Below are 26,245 nucleotides of genomic sequence, written 5' to 3'. Positions count from 1 at the left end.
GCTGGCAGTGGCAGCTGTTCAACTCCAAAGGAAAAAACAGCCGCATGTCACTCGCTGGTGCTGGGTTGGGTTGCAAGGTCTATAGTATACGTTAAGCACTTGATGTGCAGTTCCAATAATGCCTTGCACACTGCCACTTCCATATTAGACTGTATTATCATTCATAGTAGCGATGCCATAGTTTACAATCTGATTGGCTTCTGGCGGCACTGCTCTCGCGAGACAGCTTTTCTCCAAATGAGAAAACTCATCACGTTCTAACCTCAGGCGACACCCCTAGTGTCAGTGGATGTATTTTGGTGCCATATCCCCCCGAAAAAGCGAAGATATTTTTCACGTTTGTCGTACCATGATCGAGGTAGAAGCTGTCGCCGCAGGTGGCCACGCACGTGTTGGAGCCCTCGTTGAGGTGGAAGCCAGACCTGCAGGTGGTGCACTGGTCGCTACGGCTACCGACGCAGGTCTCGCACAGCGACGAGCACTTTTTGCAGCGCCTCCTGTCGTCCCGGAAGAAGCCGCTGGGGCACTCCGACACGCACATCCTGCAGAAGCGAGAAAGATCACTGTTACAATAATACTCCTTTTCCACTGTAGTGGATTGGTTTGTTGGTTTTCCGCTGCAAATGAGTGTCTTATTAGTGATCTGATAGTCGGTAGGACACACTGTTACACAATGGAGGGTCTCCTCGTTGCTCTTATCATGGCCGCGGTAAGGAAACTAACTCTATCCAAGAGAAGACGGAGGGCAGCAAGAAAATGGACCGGTGCAATAAAGTGAAGACTGTAGCGTACAGTACTGCAGCGTCCTGAGGTAAGGCACAGCAATGGTACAATCTTGATCACATGACAATTTTATATGATTCGACAGCGAGGTTGACAGTCGAATCAGACACCTCCGAATCAAATCGTCAAATAGTCAATTATTAGTACAGTATAGCTAGTTAGTTAGTATACTTTATTGTACTTATTTATTTAGCACTTATGTTGAATTTAAGACACCTAAAAGTAGGATACATCCCATGTTTATTTTATTTACACACATATTTGAGTTGAGTAATAAGAAATAATATGGACAGATATCGTTTACATAGTCTTATTCGTTATATACAGCAATATAGTCTTTTATATCAGTGATTCTCAACTGGTGGGTAATGGAGCCGTTTTGTGTGTAATGACCCGATGTCCTTGAAAGCATCACGTGTCTGTGCTATTGGCTTGTTTCATGCGCCATCCATCCGACACACAGCTAGATGGGTAGATATCTACTGGAGAAGAGCTCAGCATAAAGCCAAAGCTCACATTGTCTTGCGTGGGCAAATTCCACCCACAATGAAGACTACCAAGGTACAGTACGGTTGGTACTGTTTAATGCCCAGTTTGATCTACAGGCCCAGGCAGAGGGGTGGTCTACAGAAGAAATGGTCTTACTACTATTACACTTACCTACCGAGTGTTGAATCAGAGCAACTGGACTCGTTTGATTTTTAACTTTTTGTTTCACTTCTCATCCAGATCCATGTGCAAATGTTCTGATTCAACTCCTCAAATAACATGTACTGAAAACCTTTAAACACACACTTCTAGAAAAATACAAAAACCTTTTCAATTTGTTGATTAACTGATCATAAAACTTGTTTTGTGCTGGCACGCCGTGTTATTTTGCACTACCACACATTCAAACTGTGCTTTAATGACTTTTAATTTTTAAAAAATAATTGTAACTGGCTGTAACCCGAAGAGGGCGGGACATAATGCTTGCAACACCTTCAAAAGTTAGCATAACCATTGCAAACAGTCATTTTATATTTACAATTGAGATAAGTACATGTCATTTATTAAATAAGTAAGATTTTCAGAGGTTTACTAACTAAAATTTCCACAATTTGGGTTGGCGCTTGTCACTGAAGGGTGATGGTGGTGGATCCCACAGCCAAAACAGTTGACAACCACTGTTTTATAGCATCTTCATTTATCAGGCTACTTAATGTGTATGAATTTGGGGTACACTGATTGAGATTGGCCATTTTGAGTTGTCAATTGTACTTCTCCTAGTTGGAAATGTCCTCCTTCACAGTCATCTTCAAGTTGATCTAATAGTACATTATTTATCTTTTTTTTATTTGTTTGGGCTGCAGATTGATTTTTTTTTTTTTTTTTTTTTTTTTTTTAGAAAAGAACGCAGAGGAGTCAAGCATGCGTGTGAGTGTGTGTGTGTGTGTGTGCGCGTCTATATGGTGAACAGGTGTCACATCTGCTGGATAACTTCATAATGCTCAGTCACCCCCTCATTTCCCCTCATTTCAGGCCGCCTTCCTCAGGACCACGCTAAGATCATCAACTGTGAAGCGCACAAGCCTTATTGACACGTTTTTTCCGCCAAGAAACACATATGGCATGTGTGAAAGAAATAATTCACTGGTGCACACGCATGCTGCCGTGCTTTTGTACTTTAACACCGTTACTGCCCTTGTGTTGCAAAGTGGATTTTACACATAAAAACACGATTTGACGTCAATAGCAAGTATACCGCTACGTGTGGGAGGAACGTTAATGTGAACCATTTCCTGTTTTTACACTATAAGGAACTTTTTTCAACATTGGATTAAAAAAGTAAATTACAGAAAGGGACATGTTTGATTTAAAGGTGTGTGTGTGCGTGTGCGTGGGTGTTTATGTGTAGAACTCCAGGCAGCATTTTGAAATGTGTAGTGCGGCCTGCTTTGTTACAAAGTGGTGAGCAAATACAAGCGAGAGGTGGTCAAAGGTGGTCATGAAAAGTCACACGTTCAAAAGCGAGCATTTGTGCACCTCTTCTCCCAAAAGTGGAGCAAGCAAGCGAGGGAGATGATACATTTTTCTCATGTTTGGTGCTCATAAAACAGGCTCCAGGGACACATATTACTATTATAAAAGCAATAAAAAGTCATTTTTGTGTAATAGGTGACCTTTAAATGTATTCAAACGAAAAACTAATTGAACTTTTAAGAGTTTTCATATGTCAACAAACACACAACATACACGCACACACACATCGAGGAATTAACCAACCTCCGCCCTTCCTCACAAACCCACCCTCTAATTACCACCGCTCATCAGGAAAAGGGCAACGCACCTCCAGAGCAGGCTAACGACGGGGCGGCACTTGCGCTCACACATTCCCGCACACCTGCGTCGCTTTGCCTTTTATTAGAGCCGAGACCAACTGACACAGAGGCAATTAGCTCAGACTTTGATCCTAATGGGATGGGCGCACATGCACAAAATTCACGACACACAACCAAAAAGTCAGTGACTCTTTTTTAGAGGAAGGCAGATTTGCTAGGTTCAATTCAACAATTTAGATATGTGGTTTAAAAAAAAAATCTGACAGTTTGCACGCAGAGGTCTTCGCCACATTGACTTGTTTTGCCATTACGCATCAAAAGTATGAGTATGATCGGGCGGTCAGACCTGGTGTTGTTCTTGAACTTGAGGAAAAAGTGCAGGCAGTCTATGCAGTGGTGGGGGCCGGGGCCTTCGCAGCCGTTTTCATTGCATTCAGAGTCACATGGACCTGCAGGCACACACACAAGTGCAAGCAAATTAAATGTTGTGAACCTTGCTACTAATACAAGAAGAAGAAAAAAAAAAAAAAACTGTGGAACCCCCACAAGCACTTAAGCGAAGGAGGCAGAGGAAAAACCTCACACAGAACCAAAACTGAAACGCGCCAAAGGTGACACAACCTGGAACTTACGCCGCTAAAGTGTCACGCAGGAAGTCCATCCAGCATGACACGTCAGTTCAGCGAGCGTCAAAGGATTTAACTCTTTTCGGAGCTCTTTTGCGACACTATTTAAAAAAAAAAAAAAAGGAGCAGTAAGCAGTCAGACTCCAGCGTCACCGTGCTCGTCATCTCCTGTTATGGCGTTTGGCTCGAATGGTCCCTCGCTACATTGCAGTTTAAACAACGCTCCCTCACTGAGTTGTGTTTTTTCCCCCAAATAAATTAATTTAGAAATGATTATTAAACTAATATTAGTCTACAAACATTGAAAGACAAGTCATATGTAGTATCCTGGTCACTAGGCCTCAGCAATGTTACACTGATGACACATGAATTACATTACCTGAACACTGCATGTCCGACATGATAAAAAGCTCTCCTCCCATTCCGTGTGGAAGTTTTTGGCTTCTCACTTTGTCCTTCTTCCCCACTCCATTTGAAATCCTTTCTCAAATTTTGAACAAAAAATTGGAGGCTAACTATTTAGCTCGGTGTGCTTAAAGGACGAAGAGGCATGGTCATAGGAGTGACATACATGTGAGTAACTTAATCATTTCTTGTGTCCAACCTAGTAGTAGGTGGAATGTTAAAATTCAAACGATATTTCAACTTTGACTGTGTTTAAACAAGAAAGAAATCTGAGAAAATGTTCATTCCTGTGAGAAAATTGTATCAAGTGTACGGTGAGTTGTTCTACAGCCTTAAAACATGTACAATAATTGCAAAAAATATATAGTTGATACTTCGCCGTTTTCGATTTTTGCGAGCCATTTTGGGAACCTATCCCCCGCGATAAACGAGGGAACACTGTGCCGGGTTTCAGTGCGTGCGTCTACCTCGTAGATGTACGTGGTTGTGGTTCTAAGCACACCTACCGTTGTACTCCTCCTCCTCATCAATGGGCAGCATGTCGGTGGAGCGAGGCTTATCGCTGCGTAGTGACGAGTACGGGTGCACAGAGGTTCCATACAGCACCAGGGACCACTCTTTCAGCTTGCCTGAGAAAAACAGCATCAACATCTCACTTAAAAAAAACAGATTCTACGTTAGATTTGCACCATTGGTCATGATGATACCTGAAACAGTTTAGACTGATAAGAAAGCATGAAAGATAATGTTAAGGAAATGTTGAGCTGCAACACAAACAGATGATTCCCTTGTATTGCGATGTTTCCATACCAGGTACTTTCTGGCTGCGGAGCTGAGAGGGTGAATCATAAATCTCCAGGACCCAGTCGCCTGCTGCTTTTTCTCCCCAGCAGTGGGTGGTCATAAACTCCCAGTTCTTAAAACCCTCCATGGAGTGATCAAACAACCTGGATGTTGACACGCACACGCACACACAGACAGTAAATTATAAATCAGATGAGGCTCAACTAGTAAAGTACACGCTGTACCGGCGCTTCACATCCACACAATGCATTTGAGCTTTTGTTTTATTTTTTTTCCGATACATTTTGCCCTTCAGTGCTCAGTGTGGGCATTGATATTCTGACAGAAGCAACTTATTTTCTCTTGTTCAATATTTTTGCATACATATTTAATGTTTAAGTTGATATTTTTTTCCTCCATCCAGCACTCTTATCATGACTTTTGCAGTCATGCCTTTCTTCAGGCTTACGATTGGCTAAAATGACAGTTATATCGCGGGACCTGTGGCTGTGGTGTTTAATAGAAACATGTTTTTAAACTTGGGACTGAGATTTTCTTTGCATTTCTTTTTTTAGGGTTGCAAAATTCTGGGATTGTTTTCCACCGTCCATGGGAATTCAAGGGAATATATGCAATTTTATCGAAACGTACAGTAGTAAATAACCTGGTGGGGGGAAAAATGCAAGTTAGTCAATAACAGGAAACTCAAGAGCAGGGGTGTCCAAAGTGCGGCCCGGGGGCGGTATGTGATTTTATTGGCCCGCAGCAAATTCTGAAAATAGAATTTAACAACAAAACTAAAAAAACAGCAAAAATGGAAAAATCAGCAGTAATTTTACAAGAATAAAGTCAAAACATTAAGGGGAAAAAAATGGTATCTAACAAGAAAAAGTTCTAATTTTACGAGAATAACGTAATATTATAGGAAAAAATAAATAAATCCTCATGTTGAAGATGTGTGCCGCTCCATCTCATCTCAGTATGTGTTTACGTGCCTGTACGAGCATATTAGCAACCCACAGTAGACAACAGCCGGCTAAATATAGCGCTACAACAGTCCTTATTGGCTAAGGGAGAACCTGCCCATTGTTTTGTGTCCTGATTGGCTGTAGACCGTTGTCAATCAATCTCCTTCGTGCTGTTGCTAGCTCACTGCGTGAGCTGCTTGCTAACCGCCAATAAACAATAGAAGAAGAAGAAGAAAAAGCTAACCGGCTAAAGGAATCTTGGGTTCAAGGAGTAGGACGAGGGGGAGGATGACGGCAGGAGCAATGTGTTTTAACAAGTCATATAAAAACGCTACCGCCGAACGGCGCTAGGATGAAGCACAGTCACACGTGAGTCACTTAATCATTTCTTGTGTCCAACCTAGTAGATTGATCATTAAAATTAAAACAAAATTGAACTTTGTGAGTGTTTAAATGTGAAAAAATGTTAATGCCTGTCTGAGAGAAGTGTATAAAGTATATGGTGGGGGGTTTTAAAGCCTTAAAACATAATTGTAAACAAATAAAGTTGGCTACTTCGCGGATTTCATTTATTGTGGGCTATTTTGGGAAACTATCCCCCGCGATAAACGAGGGAGCACTGTACACCCATTGTTATTAAAGAGTGCAGTGCAGTCATGCAATTTAAATCAATAAAACCCCACAACACGTCATCCTCTACCTGTTGGCGAGCAGCTGTGACTTTGTCCCCGACGGCGAGGTCAGGTTGATTGACAGGTCTCCACGGCGCGGGTGCGTGATAGTGATGCGTACCACCACGTGCTCCAGGTAGATGACGTGGTGGTTGGGGTTGTCGGTGCAGCCAGTGGCCTTGTACACGGAACGCACCACGTGCTCCGGACGGATTGTCCTAAAAGACATAAAAAGGGGGGAAACATGAGGAAATGATTCTTTTTTTGTGTGTTTACACTTGCATAATTCAACAAAAGCAGAGCTAAATCCCACGACTTCTTTACGTCACAGCAATTAATCCGGTTTTTTTTCCACTTCCTGTGTTGAAATATTAATATATTCTAAAGGGGAAAAAAAGAAAAGATAGAGGAAGATGACGTATGGGTGTCACGAGACACTCAGTTCGCGACATGAGATGATACACAATAAAAAAAAATACTACGACAATACATTGCAATTTCATTGCTACAGTCTTCTGCACTGTGTGTGTAAGCTAGACCGGGACAAAGAGACTGTATGACTGACAAAAGGGCTCATTCCGTTCACGCCGCTGTTCTATGGAACAAACAAAGCCGGCAAAATGATCCTGTCCATTTTTATTTATCGTGCGATGAATTCATTTATTATTGTCCCAAGCCTAGTGAATGAGAAATCTTGTCACGTTTTAATCTCGTGAGATCTTGTGACATGAGATCTCTACTATGCAGTGAAAACAAAGACAATTTTAAAAAAGTAAATAAACAATAAACAAAGAAATACATTAAAAATAAATAAATAAATAAAAAATGTAAGGTAAATAAATAAATGTAGGAGTAACAGTCCAGTCCAGGGTGTACCCCGCCTGTCGCCCCAAGTCAGCTGGGATAGGCTCCAGCATGCCCCAGCCACCCTAATGAGGAGAAGCGGTATAGAAAATGGATGGATGGATGTTGAAATGAATCATTGATCATTTGTCAGATTTGATGTTGCTGCTGTATAACTAGCTTACACAGAGGAAAACATAACATTTTTTGTTTTGTGTCAGTTCTTGTATTGATAGGGAACTGCACGTCATGTGACATCCTAAGAGCCTGTGGTGGGCGTTTGCAGGTGCGTCAGAAAGCAATTGTGCCATCAGTTATCATGGCAATTTACACCAGCGGCTTCCTCGCACACTCACAACAAACTCATCAGAAATCAGAAACGAAGCCGGCGAAAAAGCGGCCAGCTGAAGCGACGGAGAGAGGCCGTCTGTTTGGCAGGCATCCACGCGCTTATGGAAAAGCTCTGATAATGAAGACCATCTTGTCTGAGAGAAGAGTTATTATAAGTCAGTGCAGCAGCAACAGCTGAGCCAACTTAACATAGCTTCACAGAGCTGGTGAGTTACACTTGCTGGAAAACACTTTTTTTTTTTTTCTACGTGTCAGGATGGCTGGAAAAAAGCGTAACTTATGCTCTGATATGCTTTACTGCAAAAAGCAACTTTTTTCTTCCTTTAAAGCACTTTTTTTTTTTTTTTGCAGGAGCAAAGCCAACACAGATGTTTAGCATTTAGAGGAAAATTGCTGCGGGCCATTCCAAGCTGCTTTAGACCGTATTTAGTGAAATATGAAGCGTTTCTTGTATCAAAACCTCTCCTTGCTGCACTGGAAGAGGAACCTGTTCTCTTGCCTGCTTGTCACATACGTATTGTGTTACAATAGCAGATGTTCATATTAAACAAAGGTTGCACATAATGGCTTAAACACGTGTACTAGTAGTTCTCTCGGGATTCAGTCTGCCCGGAATATTCTGCTTTCCAACGTTGTTTCCGATTTCCTTTGGAGCTGTTGTCACGTCATCACAGACGCACTGACAGAGCAAAAGTCCTTGGGACGGAAAGTTGGCAATTCAGAATTCAACCAGGAACATTATGCCTCGAAAGGTGCACAAAAGCTTTGAATTGGGTGCGCCGTCACGCATGGCTTCTCAGGAAACCTCTGCAAATTCTGCACGATGCAAGCTAAGCAAAGTATTGTAGCCACGTTTGGTTTTTCTTTAGCTTGTTTTGCAGCCCCTCAACATGAAGAAAAGAAGACCACCACCCTTAATCAGGGGTGCACAAACTTTTCCTAACGAGGGCCACATACTGAAAAAGGATCCAAGGGCCACTTTGATATGAATTCAAGGTAGGACTACACATGCACTCTGCACGTTGAATTGTGTTGTTGTAACAGGCCAAGTGTTAAAAAGACTAAAACCTTTAAAAGTTTAGAACATATGTCATGTTTTGCAGCTCCAGGCCATTTTTCTTTACTGGAAGAGAAAGCAAAGGTTGCCGACCCCTGGTCGAGGGCTGAAACGATTACGCGATTAATCGGAACAACAAGCTTCAGACTAATTAGTTGCAGGAAAAACACGTCATCAGCACTGCTTTTTTTCCTGTTTGAAAATATCATTTATATCGGTATAAATCATTTTTCTTCTCATTGGAAGAATTTATAGCTGTATATAAAATTGATCGCCCAACCCTATTGTACACTCATATCTAGTATGACTGGTGTGGGTGTGTGTGGCTTATGAATAAAAGCATTGTAATTATTTTTTGTCCGTCTAATTGACATAAATGGTAATAGTGACTGGGCGGATGAATGATGAATACAAGTCCATAAAACTATTTAAGACAGCAGCAGAGGAGCGCTGATAAAAATGTTAAGAAAGTGTTTACGCAAGCGGACGACAAAGAAGGAAGGACAATGAGGGTTGTGCGAGTAGTCGACGACTGTTTGGAAAGCAGCTTCAGCTGGGGAGTCTCGCTCTGATGTCACAACCCTGGCTTCGCCGTGACACAACACAGACAACCCCGGCGGACGCGCAACTGATTACCGGCAGCCCGACTGGACACACACACACACGCGCGCGCAGACACGCGCACACACATACCAGACACGCGCGTGCGCGCGCGCACACACACACACACACACACACACACAGGTCCGTTATCCTGATGCACGCTCCAAGTGGAGTGAGGCGGCGATTGCAGACAGACGTAAGCAAATGTACTGTAGTTCCTGAGGCCAGCCAAAGGGTGTGCGGGAACACTGTGCCGACAACACTCGTGTACAAGGTGATAAAACACACACACACACACACACACACACACACACACACACACACACACACACACACACACGAAGATAGATGGTATAGAATATTTCCTCACACAGCAAACTGGGGCGTTTATTCACTGCAGAGAGTGCCAGGTCTATTAGAGGTAAAGCATTTATTAGGGTGGAGGCCAAAAGGGGGAGAGAAAGTCGGTGTCTATTTGAAGTAGGGCATTTATTTACTTAAGCGGAGGCCACAATTTATGCTTTTTGTGTGTTGAAAGTGTGTTGTCCAAATTCTAGCCCTGATGCTGGAGTTTAGACAAAAGTTCAAAAGTGCTTTCTCTAAGCCCTACTCGGAACAAGCCGTTTTGTGTGTCTGTAGCTTTAATGCGAATAAGCTGTGTTTGTCCACGCCTGTCTCCAGCAGAGTGTGTGTGTGTCCACTTTTTACATACATACTGTAACATTGCACTTGTCCAATATCACATACAACAATGTGTTAAGGAGTGGGACAGGAGTACACAAACATTTGCAACACTAGCATAGCTACAGTATGTGAGCTTCAGCGCTCACACTCACATTTTAACAGCATCATGCTAGGCTAGCCCATTTGATGAAGAAGAACTGAGTGATCACACTTACCGCCCCCGCGTCTGATAGATGGCAAAGACTTTGCTTTAAGATGTGTCGCGAAGCCTTTTTCTAAAACTGCCCTTGAATCGGTAGGCATACACAGCCGTCCCTCGTTAATAGCGGTTAACTGGTTCCAGACCCGACAGCATTAAATGAACGTCCACGATATGTATGGTTCAATGTTAATAAATGAAATGCTTTCATAGTTTATGACTTTCTAAATACGGTTTTTAACATATTAGAGCCACGTAGACATGAAATAACACCCCTGTAGTCACCTTTACGCTCCTATTATTCATTGCTTACACGACACTGCAACTTATGCTGCAGGGACTCGAGACAGCCGCTAGATAACAGTTAGCCTCCAGTGTATTTCTTCTAATCTTAAGAAGGCAAAAACTTACCTCAAAGCATATTATTAACACCCATTATTACATCGTATTGCTCGTTTTTTTCCCCCATTGTTGCTCTTGTTTTTTTGTTTAATTTAATTTCTAGAATGTGCCGCGGGCCAATAAAAATAAAGCTGCAGGCCACAAATGGCCCCCGGGCAGTAGTTTTTACCTTATTATGTATTATTATTATTTATTATGTATTAAATGGAATTGAAGTAATATCTTCCGTATTTATTTATTTATTTATTTATTCTATTTCTTATTTTTCTTTGCATATCTCTCCTGTCTTGCCTTGGTTGTTTCATTTTGTGATGAAGTGATTAAGTCTATTATGACATTTTTGCAGAGCTGCTGGAAATGTGAATTTGTCTTGGAGATTAATAAAGTACTGTGTCTGTATCAGTCTATGTATCTATCTATCTATCTATCTATCACTATCTACTGTCCATCTATCTACCCCTGCTTTAGGGCCACATTTTACTCTTGGAACATCATGGAAAGTCTACTTTGCATGATAGGGGGGCTTTAACGTGCAACTTCCTGGCAGACATGTCATTTTGAGAGGTAACTCTTCCGTTGCGCCATTCGACAATAATGTCAAACTCTCCCTGGGCCAGAACATAATCACAGCGGCACCAGGCGCCAAAACACAACTGTCTTTCAAGCTAGACTTTGCATAATCCACATATGATTTGCGCACCAGAGCAGAACAGACAGAATGATGATGAGGATGGCGGTGCAGACACTGACCACCGAGCCCTGGCCTGAGAGAAAACTAGTGCCTGGCTCAAGTTGAGCCCGGCCGAGAACAGCGCTCGGGCTTCCAGCTGCATCAAGGATAACAAGCTTTGAAGCCCAGTGCTGTGTGTGTGTGTGTGTGTGTGTGTGTGTGTGTGTGTGTGTGTGTTTAGCAAGGGTCTTATGTGAGAACCACCCACCCAGAACTAATGCTTGGCCCCTATCAAGGTACAGCTTACACAACGGCATTCTAAAACACATGGCGGTGCATAAAGAGAGCGAGAGGGCGAGAGGGAACAGGAAGGAGCCTTGAGTGAGACCAGAGTATACAAAAGCCACACAAGTCGCTAGAGACTATGGCTTCCTACCTGATCTGCCGGTCGGCACTCTCCACGCAGACGTGCTGAGAGGGAACTTGCTTCCACCGCTCGGCTTCTTTCACCATGGCCTCGGCGTCCATCAGGCCAAAGCCATACAGGTGACTGACTGTAGGACACACACAGCCAATGAGTCCACTGCATGTTACGCTGTGGGTGTTGGTATAACGCTGCGCAGTACTCAGGGTTCGGTATGAAGGTCACGGTTCGGCGCAGTTTGGGTACAGTAAGGGAACAAAATGCAAAACGTAAAAATGCTCAGCTTTTGTGTAGACAGATTTAATGATTTTGAAAATGAAAGGTAAAAAACTCCAAAAGTCAAATAGTATATAAAGGAATAGATTACATGGTTTCTTTTTAGGAAAGTGCAACAATGCAGGTGTTTCAACAGTTTGAATGATCATTTTATTTTTAGCAAATTGGCGGCACACTGTTTTCGTCTTATACACGTATTTCATCATGAACACCAAGCATTCCCAAACAGGAGACTAAGCTCTTGCTTCTCCTTGGCAGCACCGCTAGCCGTGACACCCGCGAGCCAAAGGCTGGGCGGCCGGGCTGCAATGTATTTGTTTACGGAGTAGACGCATGACAGGTACACACTTCTTGTCCCTCAATTAAAGTGTACACCTACGTTCCATATCCAAAAATCAGAAATACATGTTCAGTCATCCCTCGTTTATCGCGGTTCATTGGTTCCAGACCTGACACCGATAAGTGCATTTCGGCAAAGTAAGATTCAGTATCAATAAATGGAATATTTTCCTAGTTAGAGCATAGAAAACCTGTTTATGGCTTTTGAAATACAAGCTTTACAATTATTAGAGCCCTGCAGACATGAAATAACACCCCTATAATCGCCTTTACCCTCCTGTTATTCTTTGTTTACACCACATTGCACAACTCCCATACGCAGGCTACGGGATCACTGCAGGAACGCAAGAGGCGGCCGTGGCTTATTATTATTTTTTTTTACCACTTCCACACTGAAAGGGAGGAGAACGTCTTTTCACGCTATCATGTCGGACATGCCATGGCTGACTCCATGCGGCGTGACGGTAATCTAATGTCATGTCTCAATAATGGAACATTACTGACGCCTAGTAGCCAGAAGACTACATACAGGTATACCTTCTTCTTTCAAGATTTTTTTGGCTAATAATGTGCCATAGTCAACCACAAAACAGCAATCTTTAATTCATTTTTGAAAACCCGTTATAGAGTGAGGGAGCGAGGGACGACTGCACTGCTACACCCGTAATTAAAGATCCTTCTGTTACAAAACATATTGAAAATAAGAGCAAAATGAAAAACACTTATGGGCTAATCAAATTCTTTCCATACTTCTCCCACCTGCTTTGCTTCTGTTTAACCTCTTTGGTTACTCTTGAGGGTTTTTTGTTAGAGTTACTTGGAACACCTCCAAGCATTCTGGGCCTGCGGCCTGGCTGACCTTGGCTTCTCTCACACAAGGTATGTAAATATCGTACAGCGCGGTGTTTATCATGATAAAGCGCTTTTTAAAAAAACGGACTAAGCCAGAGGTGTTTATTTCCAACGAGGGCCGCATACTGAAAAAGCAAAGTCAAAATACTATTTTTTGTATTTTCTCAAGTATGCCTACTTTCTTTTTGTGTGATTTTATCTTGATACTATGACTTTATTCTTATAACAGTTTGGCTTTATTATCCTAATATTACAGCTTTTCCAACTTCCATCCATCCATTTTCTATACCGCTTCTCCTCTTTCCAAAAATTGCAACTTTTTCCTTGTTTTGTTTGTTTTTCATATTACAACTTTCTTCCTCTAATTTCTCAACTTTTTTTCCCTCAATATTATGACTTTACTCTCTTAATACAATATTTCCTCCTTATTCTTGTAAAATGACTGCTTTTCCCCCATTTTTGCTGCTGCTATGAGGTTTTTTTTTAATTGTATTTTTAGGGCCCCCTTTGGACTTTTTCCACATAGCGGGAATTCAAACAGTAATAAGGTAGAACATATCTTATCAGTGGGATACCGTCGCGACTCCAGATAAACACAACATGAGGTGACCTGGGAGATGCTACTTTTTTTTATACACCATGTCCCAGGGTGGCCGGTTTATTGCTTCCAAATAGCACCATGCTAAGAAACAACAGGAACAATTGTGGAGAACGAGGGTCTCTTGTGTTTTGAATGTATTCAAGAGGAGACTGCATGCAAAGTGGAGACTGTGTAGTATAACACAACAGCATCCAGAGCCTGGATCAGGGGCGTCAAAGTGTGGCCCGGGGGCCATTTGCGTTTCTTTTTAATTGGCCCGCAGCACTGTACTGACCGCACACTGCATTTTGCCGTACTTCTCACTGAAATGCACTTCTTCGCTCAAAACACATGTTGCATCAATTATTGCTTGCTTCCAATTAACATCCCCGTCCGCTTTGTGGTTTAGGTAAATGCACACCTCAGCATTTACGGGATATCATTAGCGTTTGAATTGCACGTACCGTTATAACCAGCCGCGTTGGTCTTCCAGTCGGGGGCACTGAGGTGTCCGGCTCGGGAAGTCTTTACAATGATGTGCTGAACGTCTCTCCAAGTTAGAAGAGGACTAAAATATGAGAACACAGACATGGAGAGAGCAAATGAATACCAGACCACAAGTAAATAAATGAAAGTCTGCTCGAGATTCTCATTCAAATGCTCCGAGGCAAACAACAAATATGCAAACTAGACACACTTGTACTGTACTGTACATGTATGTGCTTAGATGAGCAGGCCACAAAACTGCTGAATGTGTTGGATGTGAGCAGTAGAGAAAAACAAGACGAAAATAACTGAGGAGAGGAAGGAAGGAGGATGAAATGACAACTTTGCAAACATTAAAGTGAGGGGGGAAATTACAGAGAGCGCTCATCGAGGTTCATTCATCCATCCCACCCCCCTCACTGGCCTCTCTGATCTCACGTGAGATCCATTACGGGGACGGCAGCCATGTGTCACTGCTTTGCTTTCATCTCCCAAACGCTACATTAAAACGGGGGGGGGGGGGGGGGGGGGGGGGGGGGGGACCAGGAAGTGGGTCGACAAGTTTCCTGGGATTCCCTTGCATCTCATATGACACCCAGATGCTCTCATCCTCGCCATTGGCTGCCCCCGATGCCACATTATTTTATTGAGGCACCTGCGCATATTTTGTGACGTCTGGAATACTGTGATTGCAAATGCGCACATATGACGGTTGGTCGGGCTGTCACGGTGAATGTATTCGGAATCAGATTTTTCGGTACGGAACATTCGGGTACGCAAAACAACACAAGTGAGGCACAGGAAGTCTACCTGCCTCACGACTCCGTTATACAGTACAGTCGTTCCTCGCTACGTCGCAGTCCCGGCATCAAGCCCTCACTCTATCGCCGTTTTTCAAAAATGTATTGATTAATAAATGACCACTGTTTCATCGCCTATTATTAGTAACAAAAAAATGCATATTTAAGCAAATTATACTTATTCTTGGCCTAAATTAAGCCTTTTCAAGTATAAAAATGGCTAAATGAACTAACTAGATGAACTAAAACACAAATACAAGGCAGCAGAAGCCTTCTAATTGTGTGTGTAGTATTCTACATCGGCCACTAGGTGTCAGTAATGCACTCAAAACGTGGATTCAACTTGGTGTCCTTGAACGCCAGTCTTCATGGCTCGTAAGAACAGGGTTTAAAGTGTGATTCAAACGTGTGTTAGGCAAATACGCTTTCAGACGTGTGTGGCATCTTTTAGCTTGGGTTCAATTTTCATTTCATTTGCAGCCGTTAATACATAGAAATGCATTTGTATAAATATTGTATATTTGTATGGTGCACAAATAAGAAATCAGGAAAGGGGCAAACACTTTTTCAGAGCACTGCGTGATGATGGCGTACGTTTCACTCTTCACGGTTAGCGTGGAGAGAAAATGCTCTCTGGTTGTGATGAAGATTTGATTAAATAAATGCTTTATTGTGCAAAAATATTCACATTCATCTATTTTTTAGACATTCCTTATGAAATATTTTGGACCATGTGCTTTGAGACGTGTTGAATTTGAGCACCAGAAATCAATATTAATGGCGGGGGGCGGGGCTGGCACTGAGTAATGGTGGCCCCATAAATGTTTCATAGTCATTAATTAAAAGTGGAATGGCATCGTTATCTAGGTCACAACAGCCTTCTTCCAATAAACAACCCAATACTAATTAACGGAGGAGCGCACCAACTGACAGAAGAAACCTCTGGCAGGGGCGGCGGCGGCGGCGGCAAAGCTGAAGGTTTAGTGCGGGTTCCTCATGGAAGGAGCAAGGGTGATGGACAAAAATGCACAATTAAGCAGGAACGAGGGAAAAGATGCGTAAAGAAATGAGGCGTCAACAAGATGCAAGACGATTCATTAAATTGACTTTAAAAAAAAGGTACAGAATTTTAATTTTCACCGCAGAAAATAACGGAAACAGAAATGATGTTCGAGCGTCAAACTGTTGCCATCGTACAGGCAATTTTTATCATCTTTTCTTTACAATTTACATTTCCCAAAAATTACAACTTTTGTTTTTTTCCTCACAAATATACGTCTTTAAACAAAAAAAGTATTTATTTCTTCAATATTTCAACTCTCGCTACTAAAATAACATTTTTCCTCATATCAGTACCAGTTTATCCTTGTAAAACTGCGGCTTTTTTCTTGTTAAAATACAACTTTTTTCTCTGAATATTTTGACTTAATTCTCATAAAAATTTCTGCTGTTTTTATCATTTGTGCTCTTGCTTTTTTTCTTGAAATTATTTTCCAAATATTTCACCTATCTTCTTGTACACTTTCCTCTTGAAGACTTTATTCCCAAAACATCTTGACTTTATTCCCGTCATAACTTTTTCCCCCAATCTAATTTTCCCAAAATTACAACTTCACTCGTTTGTTTGTCATAATATTACGACTTTTTCTTTTCAATAACGTATTTTTTTTACCTTATGCTACTAAAATGACGTTATTTTCTTCATATTACGACGTTATTCTCGTAAAATTACGACTGTTTTCTCCTGTATCCATTGTCTGTATTATTAATTTATTTTATTACTATTATTAATAATAATAATATATAAAATATATATTTTCTAATAATAAAACTGCATACATAATAGCAATATATAATAATAAATATAAAATAAAAATAATACAATAATAAAGCAGCAAAATATTTTATAATACAATTAATATATTTTATTATGTATACTTTTTATTTCTATACTTTATATTCCATACAGTGCATCTATTCTCTTGTATATACTGTAGCTGTAATGTTTTGACTTTATTCATAACAGCTGATTTTTCCATTTGTACTGTTTTTTTCCACCGTGCCACTTTGTTGACAAACAGTGACGACAAAGCACAGCGCATTCTCCAATAAAACCAACTGAGACTCGGTTTTGATCTATGCATCTTGCAACAGTGTTTGCGAGGCCGCAATGACTTTTGATGCTCACGTCGCAATCAGATCATCTCCGAGCCCAACTAGAAACATTCCCTCAAGGCCTTCCTGCTAACGGGTGAGGACGCAAAGACCTTAGGAGCACTTGAAAAGCACACTAAGAAAGGGGCAAGGAGGGCCACACAGCAGCTACTTCAGAGAAGCCTGGCTGACGTTAGCTGGTTGATCAGATATACGAGCTGATACCATCAGAATTTGTCTAAAGTGTTTCCCTCTTTGATGCTTCCCTCAGGCTGCCTGCATGTGCATGCAAGTTAATCCACGTCGATTCTGAAGGAAAGAAGAAGAAAAGGCAGGCGAGCAAGAGACAGTGTGTAATAATCCTGTTGAGGAAACAGGCTTATGTGCGTGGCCCTGCCAGGAAAACCCAGAGTATTTTCTACCGGCGGGATTTGAAGCGGATTATCCGGGTTAAACGAAGCGACCTGGGCTAACTGAGCGGCTAAACCTGTGATTCGTCGTCTGCACCTGTACTTCATTCTCATGGATACGAAATTTGATCCAGAATCGTAAAACTTTCATCCCGGAAGTTCCATGACAACAAGCTGCTGACACAAACAAACAAGAAAAAACAAGCAAGCAAGAAAAAACATTATCGGTAACTAATAACCTTTAAAACTGCGCTGTTTTAATTGACCTTTGTCAGTAAAATGTGCCCCTTCAGCCTGTTTATGAGCACCAAATGCAAGAAAAATGTATCATGTCCCTAACTTGTTTGCTCCTCTTTTGGGGAAAAAGTAGACTTCGCTACACGTCTTAAAAACAAAGCTCAGTCAGCTATAAATGTGGGAGCCCTGAGTTTGATTATATTGTTTTCCTTCAGCAGACAGGCAAACCTCGCATGTTGTTGTTGTTAAAATGTAAATTACAATTTCGCACTGTAGCTCACATACAGTAGCTATGCTCGTGTTGCTGTGCTAGTGTTGCTATGTTTGTGCCCTCCTGTCCCATTCCTTTTTCCACCGAGGGCCACATAATGAAAAATGAAAGGGTGCAGGGGCCACTTTTGTATTTCGCTTCAGACGTTATATATATTTCAAGAAAAACGGCGCCTCAGTTTTGTGATATAGGTGGGAAAAGCGTGTGATCAATATGTACTTCGATCTTTGCTTTTTCATTTTTGCTGTAATTTTTTCTTATTTTTTTCCGAATGTTTCTTCTTAAATGATCTTTATAAATTTTCTTCTAATTTTATGACTTTATTACCATAATATTTTAACTTCGTTCCCATGTTAGAACTTTTCCCCCAACCTAAATTTCCAAAAAACCACAACTTTATTTTGCTTCACTGCAAGTTGTTGGTTATTTAGTTTATTTAGTATGACTTAAAAAAAAACAACCTTTTTTCCACCTCTTTTTTTCAGCTCTATGCTACTGAAATGACATTATTTTCCCTCATAATATTGATATTCATAATAATACTTATTTATTCTAGTAAAACTGCAACTTTGTTTCTCCTTGGAATACAACTTTTTTTCTCTTGATATTTTGACTTTATCCTTGTAAAATGACAGCTGTTTTTTTTCCTTTTATATCTGTTTTTTGTTGTTTCTGTAATTTTTCAACCATTTCAACTTTCTTCTTGTAGATTTTCTTTGGGTATCCGTGACTTTATTCCAGAATATTTTGACTTTATTCTTGTAACATTATAACCTCTTCCGCAATCTAATTTTTCAAAAATGACAACTTTGTTTTGTGTGTTTCTCATAATATGACTTTAAAACATCTTTCTTTAAAATTTCAACTTTATGCTCTTCCTCATATTACTATTCATTTTTGCTGTTGTGTTTGTTGATTTTCTTGTTAAATTGAATTTTTAGAGCCACAAATGGCCCCTGGGCCGCACTTTGGACACCCCTGCCTTAGGGTTACGTTGTTGTATGTGGCACACGGCATCTGTTACGTTGGACAAGTGCAGCGTTACAGTGTACATGTCAAAAGTGGATACACCTTGGAGACACACACTCTGTCAGAGACAGTGTGGACAAACAGCTCATTAGCATTAAAGCTACAGACACACAAAACGTTGTGTTCCCAGTCGGGCTTACTAAAAGCACCTTTAAACTGTTGAAATTCCACGTAGATTTTGGACACACTTCCACGCATTCTACTGTGGGACATTTAACACTTCTTGGTGAAAAATTGTATAATCTGAGACCTTTACGTGTTCATGCATGAAAGAGCTACTGGACTGAGGGCGAAGCAGCATTAGCAGGTAAGCGAGGTAAAAAGGGATGAGGTTAAGTGGATCTTACTTTGCTTCCAGAGCCAGGGCAACAATGGCGGCGGCCATGGGAGCCGAGGCCGACGTGCCGGTGTGACTGTCGGTGCACCGATGCCTCAGGTCCGTCGTGATCTGCACAGTCGAGAACAGGGAGAAAGTCAACGACAAGCAGCCAGACAGATAGACGGACACAAAGAGGGATAAACAAAACGGACAGACAGACAAGCGCTGAGGATCAGGAGTATTTAGACACACCTGAAACTCACATTCCAGTCTCCCGACAGATAAAACACACGGCGTCTTCCAAAGAATTCAAGGAATCAATTCAACACCGACGGAGAAAGCCAAGACTAAGAAAATGAACTTGTTTATTGGATGAATGAATGTTTTGGTGAAGTCATATGGACTTTGAGAGCGTGGCAGTCACTGAGCCAAGAAAAGTTTGGCCAGCTCCTCGTCTGAGCCCTCATCAAAGGACCTTCACTGGACTGAAAAGTTTGAGGGATTATCTCAGCGCACACACACACACACACACACACGTGCTAAAAATGGACTGGTGAGTGATGACAGCCGTCTGCTAATATTCGACAGGACAGAATGTGTTCATGTAGATTAGGCCGACGCGCTAAATGGGTTTCCACGTTCTCATTTGTTTGAAGCGAGTGTTTCTGTCGGTAGCATCGGTCCGGGGAATGTCGCGAGGCGGTGCCAGACAAGCTAGCTAACACTGGCTAACTGGCACTTTTCATCCCAGTGGACCGCGGAGATGATGTGTTTGAACTGGGTCATGCTACACTGGGGGGGGGGGGGGATTACAAAATGTTATTTTATGAAACATCATTTCTACATCATAAAATCAGGATTGAGTGTTAATACGTTAATAATAATTCTGATTTAATCATAAAAAAAAAGAATTGTATAATAACTGTAACAACTGCTACAATTCTCTTCATTATTATTCTATTTTTAAATATCATTTACATTATTTATTTTATTAATTAATTATTCTTATAATGTATTTTTTTATTATTAAATTTAATTTTATCATTTATTTTTTTAATAATTAAATTCTTTCTTCTTCTTCTTTTTCTTCCATATGGTACTCAACTCTAAAAATACATTTAAAATGCTGGTATGGTCGCTTAGCTGTTGGTGTCAAACTAACAGGGATTCATCCTTTTGAAAGACGACCTTCTTGCATTTCTCGCACAATTCAGGTCTGATGGGCTCTACCTCCGCATGCGCTTTAAAATGCTGGTATGGCGGCTCAGCTGTTGGTGTGAAACTTATGCGTGTTACACTTGCTGTCCTGCTGCTTACAATAAACTCATCAACGCTGTTAAACCTGGCTGAGAAGTCTGTGCCTTGCCGCTATTACAACATTGGTTCTGTTGCTGTTGTGTTGTGCAGTACAGTTGCAAATATATGACCGTGTGGTCAAGGAAGCTACGTTTTCCGGTCACACTTTACAATAAGGTACACAAAAATACAGTACTTACTGAGGAACTAATGAAGAACTTATGACTCAGGCACATAAATTTAGACTAGTTACTGAGGAACTAATGAAGCACTTATGACTCAGGCACATAAATTTAGACTAGTTACGGAGGGACTAATGAAGAACTAATGAGGAACTAATGACTAAGGCACATAAATTTAGATTAGTTACTGAGGAACTAATGAGTACAGTAGTTACTGAGGAACTAAGGCACATAAATTTAGACTAGTTACTGTGGAACTAATGAGTAGAGTAGTTACTGAGAAACTAATGAACTAATGAGGAACTAATGACTAAGGCACATAGATGTAGTCTAGTTACTGAGGAACTAATGAAGAATTAATGAGGAACTAATGAGTAGAGTAGTTACTGAGGAACTAAGACACATAAATTTTGAGTAATTACTGAGGATCTAATGAAGAACTAATGAATAGGGGTTAGGTAGGTTCGTTCCTCATTAACTACTGTAATTTTGTGTACCTCGTTTATCGAGGTTAATTTGTTCCAAGATTTACTAAATGTAATATTTTTGTAGTTGTAGCATAGAAAAGTTGTTTATGATCTTCTCAATACAGGTTTGAACATGACTAGACCCCTCTAGACATGAAATAACACCCCAATAGTCACCTTTACATTTGTATTATCCAATAAAGTAGCTATTAGACATAAGTAAGATAACATTTAGTAGCTCCTTGTTGTTTTTTGTGGACAGCCTACTTCCTGTGGTGGCTATCGTCTCATCAATGTATTGTAATGGCAGCTTTGAATGGCTTTACACTCGTATTGCCCAATATAGTAGACATAAGAGTAAATAAGCTATTTAAGAGGTAAATAAAAGTCCTGCTCGTGTGTGTCACAGGAAATGTGTTCCCTGGCAGACCTGAGTGGCGGGTGGACAGATGTGTGGAGGACAGGAATTGAAGTTGGAGGTCATATTATTATAGTGCCTGCAATAAATGCCTTTGCTGGCGATCACGTCTGGTCCTTGTCACACCAAACACCAACAACTAGTGGCCAATGTCGAATACTACATACACAATTAGAATGCTTCTTCTGCCTTGCTTGTATTTGATACTTTTTCTTGGTATTTCCATCTACAGTTCAATGAAATTCCGCTTCTTCGTCCTCATCTTCTCACCAGCAGTGATTCAGAATGACAACTGGCAGCGTAACAAGGCAGTCAAGGGTTTTGAAATATGGACGCCACATCCATCGGTCACTGTATTGACCTTCCATGGCGGTGTGGCGAGGGCGAGACGACCGGAGGGGTGCAGTTTGTGCGCCACTTTTTATAAGTGAATATTTTTACCTGTGCGCACATTTTGGATTTTCTGGCGCACAGAGGCTTTCAATCAGAATTCCACGCATACTTTTTGATTCTTACAATCTTTCGGTCGTAGTTCTCGCCGCTGCTGTAGGTAGTGGTCAGGGTGGACGAGCACTCCTCCAGGTACCAAGGCTTGCGTCCGCTCTCCGCTGTGCTGGAAATGGAGATGGTGTAGATGGAGTTGGTGTAGCCGTCACAGGAGCAGTGGTCCCGGCTGCGGCCGCCATTGCCGGAAGCCCACACGAAGATGGAGCCCCGCCCCTTCCTCCCCTGGGTAGGAAACAAAGCGTGTGTGTTTTCAAAGTAAATTACGCTCATCAGACTTTGTTTTGACATTGCTCAGACATCAGAGTGGAAGACAAGGACGGATCAATAGCGATGAAAGGGAAAGAGATCAGAAGAGTTCTCTGCAGGGTTTGGCAGCACATTTGGAAGGAGGCACAAATAATTGAATTTTCCCTTTGAAAAAGACAGCGTGCGCTACGTCGTATCCCTGGCGTGCGGTTTTCATCCCCCGGCAGCCGATGACATCTCCAGCTCACAATGACGAGTCTTAACTTTTACAAATAAAACAAATGTTTTCTTTGGTATCACGTTTTATCCAGTCACCTCCGGCAGACATCGCTGCTTATGAAATTTCTAATAACATTTTTACGAGACAAAAACAGTGCCTGCGTGTGTTAAACAGCTCAACAATTGCGGTGTTTCACATAGCAGGCAAGGGCCACTTTGATATTTTGTACAGCAACACATGTCGATATGCTAAGAAGTTATATATAAGAAAAAAAATGCATCTCAGCCTTGTGATATAGGTGAAAAAGGCTATTATTAGTATCAACTTCGCTCTATGCGCGTTTATTTGCCATTTTTGCTGTTGTTTTTTTTATACATTTCTCAAATATTTCAACTCTCTTCTTAAATAATCTTTGTAAATTGTCTCCTCGTAATATTATAATATATACATCATATTTTGACTTTATTCCCATCATTTTAGAACTTTTTGTCCAACCTTTGTCTTGTTTGTTTCTCGTAATATCAAGACTTTATTATTTCAACTTTATGCTACTAAAATGACATTGTTTTTCCCTCATAACATTCAGAGTTCATTCTCGTAAAATCCAATTTGTTCCTTGTTAGAATAGGACTTTGTTCTCTTAATATTTCAATTTTATTCTTGTAAAGTCACAGCTTCCCCCCCCCCCATTTCTGATGTTTTTGTTTTTTGTTTTTTTTTTAATTCATTTACAGCTATTTCAATTTTCTTCTCGAAATTCTGAATTTATTCCCATAATATTTTGGCTTCATTCTTGTAACACAAGTTTTTCCGGCATCTAATTTTCCAAAAATTTAAACTTAATTTGTTTCTCATGATGTTACGACTTAAAAAAATAAAGAAGGTATTTTTTTCTTTAATATTTAAACTCTACGCTACTCCAATGACATTTTTTCCCTCGTAACATTCAGAGTTTATTCTTGTAAAATCAAACTTTTCTCTCGTTAGAATGCGACTTTATTCTCTTAATATTTTGATTTTATTCTTGTAAAGCCACATCCTTGTTTTTCCCCATTTCTGCTTTTTATTTTACAGCTATTTCAACTTTCTTCTCAAAATTCTGACCTTATTCCCATAATATTTTGGCTTCATTCTCCCAACATTGTAACTTTTTTCCCCCAAAATGTAAACTTTATTCATTCTTGTGTTTGTTTCTCATAATTTTATGACTTAAAAAAAAAAGTCTTGTTTCTTTAACATTTCAACTTTATATTACTAAAATTATATTAAAAGTTTTTTTAATTATATTTTTAGAAGTTGCCAAAAGCCAATAAAAAAACTGCCGAAAGCCGCAAATGGCCCAAGGCCCGCACTGTGGACACCCCTACTTTAAGGTGATTTATGTTCATTGTGTCCAAAGTGCGGCCCGGGGAACATTTGCGGCCTGTGGCTGTTTTTTATTAGCCCGCGACACATTCTAAAAATAGGATTTAACAAGAAAAGTAAAAAAAAAAGAAAACAGCAAAAATGAAAAAATCTGCAGTAATATTACAAGAATAAACTCGTAATTTAATGAGAATGACGTAGTGACGTGGTGTTTTAATAGCATAAAGTTGAAAAAAGACGTTATTTAATACTATATACTGTATATTATGACAAACAAACATAAGGAGGAAAGAAGTTGTAATTTGGGGAAAATTAGGTTGGGAAAACGTTAATACAGCATGGCAATAAAGTCAAAATATTTTGGGAATGAAGTCCTCATTGCCTAAAGTTGGAATTTTTTTTTTTAAAGCACCAGTAGAAATGGTAAAAAAAAGAGAGATATCATGACATAACTTCATGAGTATTTGCTTGCCTAAGATACAGCAACTCAACTGTTGCAGTTAAAAACATGCACCCCCGACTGTGCTATTATTTTTCAGACAAATACACCACATGGTAGCACTGTTATCGAACCCCATAAGTCGGATTGACTTGAAATTTCTCACACAGCGCTCCAAAACACCCACTGTGACCACTGTGCCGAATCACCACAAAGTTTGGTACACACCTTTAGGGGGACGGACAAGCACATACTGTATGTATCAAATTTGAGCAAAATCTGAGGATAGTATGTCTTCAAGACCACAACCCTCATAGGGGGCTCCGCAATGGCAGACTATACATGACTGATTCCTACAACATTTTGTAACTTTTGTTAACATCGGAGTATGTGGTTTTCAACATTTTGCCCTGAATAATGCATGAACCTTAATAACAATCATTTGCATCTATTTTGCATGAATTATTATGCAAAGACGACATTCCGCCTCCGTGGGGTTTTATGTTACTTTTATATGCGACACAGAGTCGCTTAGACAGAAGCAAACGTTGACAGATGAGAGCAATGGCGAGTGCCCTGGTGAACAATTAGCCAAAAAAGAAAAGATTAAAAGGGAAGTTAAAGTAAGAGGAAAAGAGAACACTTTGTTTTGACAGGGAGTGAAATATTCCACTGAGACTGCACTAGATGATCTGATATGTACGGTGGAACCTTGGTTAACATACACCCTGGTTAGCGTTTTTTTTGGTTAAGGTCGAATATGTATGCCTCAATTTTGCCCCGGTTGGCATGCATTATGCAGTTAGCGTACAATATGACGCGCGCCTTGTCACGTTATTAATACACTGCGTGAGTCTATCTGTAGTCTTAACTCATTCAATGGCAGCCATTTTTCAAAAGACAACCCCCTTCAGTACCAACCATTTTGAATTATTTGGACCGATTTTTGAAGGCACGTGGCTATATACACATGGAACCTACCAAAAGAAAGATTACACTTCCATCTTTCGTCAGAAAAAAAAAGCTTGTTTCTACCTTTTTCCGTTCTTTAGTAATCAGCAGTAGAACATAGGTAAGTTTCAGGAAAATATCAGTTCCCAACTAAAAAAGGGACAAAACCAGCTTTTTGTGAAAAGATACATTTCAAGTATAACTTTCACCTTGACACTAATTTTATGCTTTTGTGACAGCTCAAACATCTAAACAACTACAGCACAACATAAACAACACAAAAAAGGTTGTTTCACATCAAAATAACAATTTAGAAATATAACACCATGAACTATTAACAATTTTTACATTTGGAACTAAACAGTGTGTGTGTGCATGCGTTAAAATGTCCCTACAATGCCTAACCTTCTGCACGCTACACTCCTCCACGTTCTTCCACTTCCTTCTTGCCGTCATGTGTGTTTTTTCCATCCAAATCAACATGCCGAGCTCTTATCAAATGCACTTCTGCCACCTTGTGGCCGTTTTTATGGCTTAAAACTGCTCTAAAAGCGATCTCTAGGAGCGTGCAGTTGCGTCATCACCTCTTTTTGCCTCTCGCGCAAAAAAAT

The 26,245-nt window shown here is 40.6% G+C and overlaps 1 protein-coding gene across 2 annotated transcripts in view; it reads right to left on the bottom strand.

The window, feature by feature from the left end:
• Positions 1 to 26,245, bottom strand: part of pcsk5b (proprotein convertase subtilisin/kexin type 5b) — a 98,100-nt gene that overhangs the window by 35,499 nt on the left and 36,356 nt on the right. For both annotated transcript variants that reach the window (XM_054774882.1, XM_054774881.1), the window contains exons 8-16: positions 22,423 to 22,635; positions 19,572 to 19,672; positions 14,302 to 14,405; positions 11,803 to 11,920; positions 6,587 to 6,775; positions 4,946 to 5,082; positions 4,642 to 4,764; positions 3,451 to 3,553; positions 349 to 542 (exon numbers count right to left, since the gene is read on the bottom strand). In XM_054774882.1, the coding sequence (XP_054630857.1) occupies positions 349 to 542; positions 3,451 to 3,553; positions 4,642 to 4,764; positions 4,946 to 5,082; positions 6,587 to 6,775; positions 11,803 to 11,920; positions 14,302 to 14,405; positions 19,572 to 19,672; positions 22,423 to 22,635 (1,282 nt within the window). The remainder of the gene's footprint in view (positions 1 to 348; positions 543 to 3,450; positions 3,554 to 4,641; positions 4,765 to 4,945; positions 5,083 to 6,586; positions 6,776 to 11,802; positions 11,921 to 14,301; positions 14,406 to 19,571; positions 19,673 to 22,422; positions 22,636 to 26,245) is intronic.

The sequence above is a fragment of the Dunckerocampus dactyliophorus genome, chromosome 4 (assembly GCF_027744805.1).
Source record: "Dunckerocampus dactyliophorus isolate RoL2022-P2 chromosome 4, RoL_Ddac_1.1, whole genome shotgun sequence".
In the NCBI taxonomy this organism is placed as follows: Eukaryota; Metazoa; Chordata; class Actinopteri; order Syngnathiformes; family Syngnathidae; genus Dunckerocampus; species Dunckerocampus dactyliophorus.
Note: the sequence above shows the minus strand (reverse complement) of the source record. Positions and strands in the feature narration are given on the sequence as shown.